The 9,332-nt window shown below is 40.8% G+C and overlaps 1 protein-coding gene across 1 annotated transcript; it reads right to left on the minus strand.

The window, feature by feature from the left end:
- Positions 1-3,208: 3,208 nt before the first annotated feature.
- On the minus strand, positions 3,209-3,727 carry LOC102844174 (iron-sulfur cluster assembly 1 homolog, mitochondrial-like). Its single transcript, XM_006899759.1, has 2 exons — positions 3,561-3,727; positions 3,209-3,431 (listed from the first exon to the last, which is right to left on the minus strand). Exons 1-2 carry the CDS (start codon positions 3,725-3,727, stop codon positions 3,209-3,211), a joined length of 390 nt encoding a protein of 129 aa, XP_006899821.1.
- Positions 3,728-9,332: the final 5,605 nt, after the last annotated feature.

Raw genomic sequence — 9,332 nt, forward strand, 5'->3', positions numbered from 1 at the left:
AATCAATGTGTGCAAAAGGAGATCTGTACACCATTGTTTATAGCAGCATCATTCACCACTGCAAGAACATAGACAGCCCAGATGTCCAACCACAGGTGAAAGGATAGAGAAATTACGGTACATGCACACAATGGAATACTATGCAGCATGCAGGAGCAATGATTTTGAAAATCATTACCTAACTTGGAAGGGGCTGGAGAGCATTATGCTGAGTTAACTAACTCAGTCCCACAAGGACAAATACTTCATAAGACCATTATTGTAGAAATAGATAACTAGTAAAACGTATATGAGGATCCAAGAGGGGGAGGGTAGAAGCAGAGGGGTGAGGATGGGCAGGGGGTTAATCATAGGTTCGCAGGATCTGATGGGTGGAGGGAGGAGGGGTGGGTAAAGGAAATGGGAAAGATCCAATATAAAAAACAATGTATATGAACTTTGTAAGTAAATCAGTATCAAATATAAATTTTCTTTAAGAAACAAAAAGAAATCAATGTGTGCAGATTCCCTAAACCCAATATAGAAAAAATATGCCTTGGTGGAAGGAATGGTCAACAGCCACTTGCTGCTGAGAAACAGAAGAAGGCTGGAAAGCATGGTCTGAATTTGGAAACATGGAAGCTCTTGTTGACCTTGATCTTGAATCTGAGGTAACAGTGCTGGCTGGCAAGACCAGAATGCTCTGAAAGCTGCAGGAAGAGTAGATCTCAATGCTCAGTGCTGATTTGAGGTTTGTGGTCATGAACCAATAAGTCCAGTGAAGTAACTCCCCCCACTCCCCCAGTGATGTTTAGCTGTTCAGGTGCAGGCACAGAGACTGGTAAGTGGGTTCAGATGGGGCTGAAGGTTAGTGAAGTCAACTAGAGACATGGAGATAAACAGAATGTGAAAGCAGCAGGGAGCCAATGTATAGCGGGGACAAAATGGAACAAGTAATAGAGTCTTGATGAGGCTGAAGAACTGTGTGATGTGGACATTAAAGTAAGTGAGCTGGAAGAACAGGAAGTGGAGGTGGTTGGAGTCAGCTTAAAACCTAGAATGTGGGTATGGTGTGATGGGGGGTTATCTTATGTAAGTAATATTGGGAGAAACTGGCTAGTGGGGAGAAAATCACCAGGGGAGAGGAAGGCAAAGAAGTAACAGGTAGGGGTGCTGGGTGGGTCATGCATGCAAATAGTTAAGTCTCCAAGAGAGGAGGGCTGGAATAAGATGAAGAGGAAGACTCTGAATCAGGCGCTAGAGTCATTGACTGAGTGGGTCATCAGATAATAGCAATGAAGAGGAGTAGCAAGTGGCAGAGCCAGGTGGAATTAACTTAAGGGAGCTTGGAGTTAGGGAAGGTAAGGGACAGAAGACTGGGAAACGCAAAAAAGGGAAGAAGAAAAATATACTAAGCTCACTGGCCCTGACAACCGGGGGCTAGGAGAAAAGCAGCCTTCCCCAGAGATACCAGAGGAGCTGAGTCCTGGGAAGACAGCCAGGCTTAGGTAAAGTCAGGAGATGGAGATATATCCCATGGGCCTCTCACACTGCCCTAATCTGAACTCCTTGGACTTGCTCTGTGCAACAATGGTTCCTAGTCACCCAGGTTAGAAACAGGAAAATCAGCCTTAGCGCTCCCCACTTCTCACCTGAAACCTGATCCCTCATCAAGACCTAAATGTGTCTTGAACTAGATCGCTCCTTTCTATTTTTGTAACTCAGAAAACTAAATCTCACCGCCGTGGGGTTGGCTGTAAGTCATAGTGATCTCGACCTTCCATAGAAGGTTTCCTAGGCTGTGACTCTTTACTGAGGCAGTTCTGGAGGCCTCGGGGTAAGGAGTTGCACTGCTAGCCCAAAAGCAGGAGGTTCGAATCCACCAGCTGCTCCTCAGAAAAAAGATGGGCTATTGCCTCCTATGCTATTTACAGCCTCTGAAAACCCACTGGAAGGTCCACTATGAATTGGTTCTGACTTGATGGCACAAAGCAACAACAGATCTTTATTGAGGGAGACCATGTCTTCTGGAGCAACAGTCGATTCTAATTGTAGGCCTTTCAATTCAGAGCACAACTCATAACATACTATACCACCAGAGACACTTTTTTTATATTATAACAATGCATTAATTCTTTTAATTGTAAAATCATTAGTTAAAATAGAGTTAATCAACCAAAACTCACCCGTGATATTAGATAACATTGAATCTATTCTTGTTATCACTGTTGTTACTTGTTGTTGTGTGGGCTGCAACTCATAGCGACAGTATGTATCACATCTTTTAACCATACCCTGTCCTGAGCCAGTCTCACTGATTCCAACACACCAATCCTCATTGTCCTAGTCACTGTATCAATTAATCTCATCTGGGGTCCTCCTCTCCTGTGCTGTCCCACCACCTTTCTGAGCATGATGTCTTTCCCCAAGGATCAGTCAGTCCCTCCCGGCCATGGGCCCAAAATATGTGAGACAGAGCTTCAAAATTCCAGTCTCCAAGGAGAAACTTGGTTTCACCCTCTCCAAGACTGACAATTTGCTTTCTTGGTGATCCATGGTATGTTCAAGACTCCTCTCCAGCACCACAACTGAAAGGAATTCGTTCTTCTTCTGTCATCCTTAGTCATTGTTCAGCTCTCTGATGTATAACAAATAATTACAAAGACCATGGCCTGAATTAGGTGTACCTTAGTCTCTATATTGACATCGTTGCTCTTCAGTGCTCTGGATAGGTCCCTTACAGCTGATTTCCCAATGTAATTCTTCTACTGTAGGGACGATAATATTGATTTGCAGTGGAAATGCCACTAAGAATAACGTGATATTCCTGCAGTGCTTGTTACCTGTCAATATGAAGAGTGGATGATTATTTTTGCTGCTTCTCAGGCCTCCTGCACATTTTACTGGTTTATGCACACCCAGAGGAGGTATTCTGCCTGTGGCTGGATTAACCTCACTTTTTCTTGGATCTCTTTGGCTTGATGGCATCACTTTCTGTCCACTGGGCCAGGTGATCTCTCTCTCTGTGTTGACATTATTGTTGTTAAGTGCCGTCGAGCTGCCCAGAGACACTTTTTTTTTTTCAGTACAATGACTTTTCATATTTTTCTTTTATTTTTCTCAGAAGACAGCAATACATTATGAATCTAACAACACGACAGTCACAATTTTCCAGTAGGCCCAAGGATTCTGCAGGTATCCCTGCAGGTCACAGCAGGGTCCTGAGAGTTCAGATGTTAAAGCTTTCTCCACAGCCACATGTTCCTTTGATGTTTGGGTTATTGAACACAAACTCACTGGATAATTTGTCTTCTACATAGTCTATTTCTGTTCCCAAAAAGGTGAGTTGTGCTTTCTTTTCGATGAACACTCTGACCCCATCTTGAACAACTTCTTCATCAGAATCTCCTTTTGTCTTCGTATATTCTAAAGTATAAGAAAGGCCATTGCATTTTAAAGGTGGTATGTAAGGAAAGAATCAAGTAGGTCTGTGTTACTCTAAAGATTCCTGAATCCCTTAAAAAAATTAAATTATATCTCTTGAAATTAAAAAAAAAAAAAAGAAAGAAAGGCCATTGCAACCTCTGGTTCGAACACCAACTTTCACACCTACATGTTCAGGCTTATCTTTAAGAAGCTGTTTTATCTTGTGTTCTGCTGAAGGTGTCAGGGTTAGGGCGGCCCCGGTGGGCTGCAGCTTCCTCTTGCTGACAGCTTGGACAGTGGCTCGGACTAGGGAAACTGACATCTTCGCCGCCCGGGTGCCTCGGACCAGAGCTCCCAACCCTCAGCTTCTCGCCATGGACACGGCGCACACTCCCAGAAACACTTCTTAATCTAAGCCTAGATAACCACTAAAATCTCTTTAACACTCTTTTGTTGTTGTTGTGTACTGTTGAGTCAGATCCAACTGACACAGGAGGGGATTGCTCCTCCTTTTCCAGTCGAGTATCTGGTAGATTCGAACCATGCACCTTCAGGATTGCAGTGCAGCTTCTTGCCGCTAGGCCTCCAGAGCGCCCCTTATAACACTCTTAATCTTCCCTCTGCGTATCTATTTTCTGTGGTCAGAGCTAAACATCCAAAATTAAAATCTGCTACCTCAGAGAAAAAGGAATAGCTGTAAGGAGACATTAGTGATTGGAACGTGGAATGTGAGAAACATGAATGTAGAAAAATTGGACATTGTTAAGAAAGAAATGGAACACATAAATATTGACATATTAGGTATTGGCGAAATGAGATGGCTTGGCATGGGACATTTTTAATCAGATGATCATATGATTTACTATGCCGGGGATGAAAAGGTGAGGAAAAAATGGGGTTGGTTTCATAATTTAAAAAGTCATTTCTAGATCTATCCTGAAATACAATGTGATGAGAGACAGGATAATATCCATACGCATACAAGGAAGTCCAGTGAATACCACTATCATTCAAATATATGCACCAACAACTAGAGCCAAAGAGGAGAAAATAGAAGATTTCTACCAACTTCTGCAGTCAGAAATTGATCAAACATGCAATCATGATGCATTGATAATAACGGGCGACTGGAACACAAAGGTTGGGAACGGAGGAAGGATCAGTAGCTGGAAAACATGGGCTCAGTGAGAGAAATGAGGCTGGTGATAGAATGATAGATTTCTGCACATTCATTGATTTATGCATTGCAAATACCTTTTATAAGAAACATAAACACATAAAAAAATAAAAAAGAAACATAAACACATAAAAAAATAAAAAAAGAAACATAAACACAGGCTATACACATGGATTTCACCTGATGGCATGCATAGGACTCAAACCGATTACATTTGTGGAAAGACTCGGTGGAGAAGCTCAATATCAGCAGTGAAAACCAGGCCAGGTGCTGATTGTGGGACAGACCACCAACTACTCATATGCAAGTTCAAGCTGAAGTTGAGGAAAATTAAATCAAGTCCACGGGAACCAAAATTTGACCTTAAGTCTGTCCCACTAGAATTTCAAAACCATCTCAGAAACAGGTTTGAGGCCTCGAGCACCAATGAGCATAGACCAAATGAGCTCTGGGAGGATATCAAGAAAATCGTCCATTAAGAATGCAAAAGATCACTACAAAGACTGAAAAAAAAAGAAAAGACCAAGATGGATGTCAGATGAGATTCTGAGTATTACATTAGAGCTCTGAGAAGCCAAAGCTAAAGGTAGAAACCAAGAAATCAAAGAGCTGAACAGAAAATTTCAAAAGGCAGCTCGGGACAACAAAGCAAGATACTATAATGACATGTGCAGAGAGCTGGAGTCAGAAAATCAAAAGGGCTGAACTCAATCAGCATTTCTTAAGCTGAAGGAGCTAAAAAACAAATTCAAGCCATGGGTGGCAATACTTAAGGATACTTTGGGTAGAATGGTAAATGATCCAGGAAGTATCAAGAGAACATGGAAGGAGTACACAGAGTCACTGTATCAGAAGGAATTGGATGACACAGAAGAATTTAATGAAATAACATATGAGCAATAGCCTATGGTGATGAAGGAGTAAGTTCAAATTGCTCTGAAGGAATTGGGGAAAAAAAACCAAAACAACAAGGCTCCAGGAGTTGACGGCATACCAATAGACATATTTCAACAAATAGACACTGCCCTGGATGTGCTCACTAAGTTGTGCCAAGAAATCTGGAGGACAGCCAGCTGCCCAACTGATTGGAAAAGATCGGTATTTGTTCCCATTCCAAAGAAAGGTGACCCAACAGAGTGTGGAAATTATCGAACAATATCATTAGTATCACATGCAAGCAATATTCTGCTGAAAATTATCCAAAAATGTTTGGAGCAATATGTCAACAGAGAACTGCCAGATGAGCAGGCTGGATTTAGAAGAGGTCGTGGAACTAGGGATATTATAGCTAATGTTAGATGGATCTTGGCAGAAAGCAAAGAATACCAGAAGAATGCTTCATTGACTATGCAAAGGCTTTTGACTGTGTGGATCACAACAAGCTGTGGCTGACTCTGAGAAGAATGGGAATCCCAGAACATTTGATTGTGCTAATGGAAACCTATACTTGGACCAAGAGGCAGTTGTCAGAACAGAGCAAGGAGACACTACATAGTTCAAAATCAAGAAGGGGGTCTTTCAGGGATGTATTCTGTCTCCATACCTTTTCAATCTGTATGCAGAACAGATCATCTGAGACTCTGGGCTGTACGAAGAGGAATGTGGCATCAGGATTGGTGGAAGAATCATCAACAGCCTGCGTTATGCAGATGATACAACCCTGCTTGCTGAAACAGAGGACCTGAAGTGCTTGCTACAGAAGATCAAGGATTGCAGCCTCCTATACGGATTGAAGCTCAACATCAAGAAAACAAAGATTCTCACCACTGGGCCAATTGACAACATCAGTACGGATGGTGATGAGATTGAGACAGTTAACAATTTTCGTTTACTTGGCTCCACAATCAACACTCCTGGTAACAGCAGCCAGGAAATCAAGAGACAAAATGCATTGGAAAAGTCAGCTGTGAGGGAACTCTCAAGAGTACTGAAGAGCAATAATGTCAGGCTGGAGACTAAGGTGCACCTGATCCGGGCTATAGTCTTTGCAATTACGTGCTATGCATGGAAGAGTTGGACATTGAATAGGGATGATAGAAAGAGAACTGATGCCTTTGAGCTGTGGTGCTAGAGAAGAGTGTTGAATATACCATGGACTGCTTGGAGAACAAACAGGTTTGGCCTGGAGAAGGTGAAGCTGGAATGTTCCCTGGAGTCAAGGATTCTGAAGCTTCGTCTGACATACTTTGGGCATGTTGCAAGGAGAGACTGGTCCTTGGAGAGGGACATCATGTTTGGCAGAGTGGATGGGCAGCACAGGAGAGGAAGACCTTCAATGAGATGGATCGATTCTGTGAGTGGAGTGGTGGGAATGAGTGTGTTTGAGATGACTAGGTTGGCACACAGAATAGAATGGAGTTTAGAGCTCTTGTACATAGAGTCACTGTGAGTTGCAAGCGACTCGATGGCACATAACAACAACAACACAACTTCCCCATTCCTGTTTAAAACTCACTAATTCCTGTTCTAGAGGGGTCAGTTCCTGCGTGTTTCTGCAGGAACTTTGTAACTATTCTTCCTTTTAATAAACAATTTTAGCTTCAGAATAAAAGAAATCCAAACACCTCTTTCTAATGGCTCTTCCTCCTCCTCCTCCTTCCCACTGCTGCCAAGTTGATTCTTACTAACAATGATGCTCCATCTGGTTTCTGCAGGTATAAAACTTAACAGGAGGAGACTGACTATTCAGCTTCATCCACTGAGCAGCTGGTGGATTCAAAGTGAGTACCTTTCGGCTAGCAGCACAACACAGTACATGCTATACCACCAATGTGCCTTAAGTAGCATCTAATAAAAAGAGACATAGACAGACATATGCACACCTATGTTTATTGCAGCATTATTCCCAGTAGCAGGAAAAGTAAGCAACTTATGTACCTAATAACAGATAAGTAGGTAGGTGTTCGTGTGTATAGGTATAAACATATGGGTACATATCCATGCACAGATAAATGTTCATAGTACATTTTGGGGCACTCTTGTTTCTCTCAGAAAGAGATATTAAAGTCCTAAAAAATGTATATAATACATATAAGTGTGTGTATGTATGTATACACTAAATCACATAGAGGATTCACTTATGGGTACTCCTTCAACTTTAAAAAAATCCTTCACTGGTTTATTTCTCTTGATTGGAAGATTTGGGGCTATGGTCTCATGGGACAACTCAGTTAATTAGCATAATAGATTTCATAAAGTCTATGTTCTACATCCCAATGTGGTTAACAGTGTTTGGGGTCTTACAAGTTTGTGATTGGTCATCTGAAATACAGTTGGTCTCTATTTATCTGGAACAAAATAAAAAGGAGAAAAACAGACTAAGGGAAGAAAATAATTCATGGCATGAATTATGTATATATGAACCACAGCTTCATCTAATCTGAGAGAAGAACTCCCTGATGCCTGGCTAAATTCTGAGCAAAATCACAATAGATGTACCCAGATAGAATAAGAGAATAATGTAGAACAAAACTCAAATTATTTAAAAATCCTCATTTCTTGGACCAGTTAAGACTAAAAGACTGCTTAAGAATATTGCCCTTAGATACTGTTTAACTGTCAACAAAAAAGATCTCTTGAGGTTTCTCTTTACTTAAATAACAGATTGGCTCATAAAATGAAGAATATAATCCATGGTTAATGAACTCTATCTTTTAAAAAATCATCCATATGAGACCAAACCATCAAAAAATCACATCTAAATCAAAGATGGCAAGATAAGAAAACATGGAAACTAGAATGCCAAAAAAAGATTCAACCAGAATAGAATGAATGAAAATTACACACTGAGGAAAACTTAACCAATATCACTGAATAATTTGCATAGAATTTTTAAATTGGAGCCTAATTTGCTGTGTAAACTCTCATGCACAATAAGACATTATTCAAACAGGGGGAGGGAGGATTAATCATGGAGTTGTACAATTTGATGGAGGGGTAAGGGAAATTGAAAGAATTTGTTCTTGAAAACAGTGTATTCAAATTTTGTAAATAAGCTAGGAGAAAATTTTAAAAAAAGGAAAAAAGATATTATAAAACCAATCTAGCAACCTCCTTTCTGTAGACCACAGACACTTCATTTGCATAGTCAACTAAAGTCAATCAATTAGCATAATTTGTGGGCCAATCCCTGCAAGGCACACACTAATCTCAAGGCAGACTACTGCCCATAACCAAGCAGAAAGTATCAACTCAAATTGTTTACAGCTTGCCCAGGAAATGTCAATCAAGAAAAGTAACAAACTCTCTGGCATATGAAACTAGAGCAAAAGTAACTCCTCAGGCTTTAGGGTGAAAATCTTTCAAAGTGGTTTTTGGAAAGAATAAAAGAGCAAAGAACAGACTCATTATTCAGGAGAACTACTTTCCACCTTGAGACCAGAACAATGGCTAACCAGGGCCCAGTTACTACTACTGAAAAGTCTGATCAAGAAAACAAATGCAAGAAACCTTAAAAAATGATGGAACAAACAAAATCCAAACTATTAGATCTACAGAGACTAGAAGAATCGCAGACCTTTTGGTCCTCGGTTTGCTCTTCTTCAAGGAAGCGATTATATCCCCTGGAGTCACCTTAAATTAATTAAAGGTTTAGCCTGAAGAGTACATTGTCACTCTTGAGGACTGAATTTCTTTAAAGCCACCCTAAATTTTAATGTCAAGAAGACAAAGATTCTCACCACTGGACCAATTGGCAGCATCAGGATGGATGATGAAGAGATTGAGATTGTACACAGCTTTAGTTTGCTTG

The sequence above is a fragment of the Elephantulus edwardii genome, unplaced genomic scaffold (assembly GCF_000299155.1).
Source record: "Elephantulus edwardii isolate Elephantulus edwardi_28Jun2011 unplaced genomic scaffold, EleEdw1.0 scaffold00267, whole genome shotgun sequence".
In the NCBI taxonomy this organism is placed as follows: domain Eukaryota; kingdom Metazoa; phylum Chordata; class Mammalia; order Macroscelidea; family Macroscelididae; genus Elephantulus; species Elephantulus edwardii.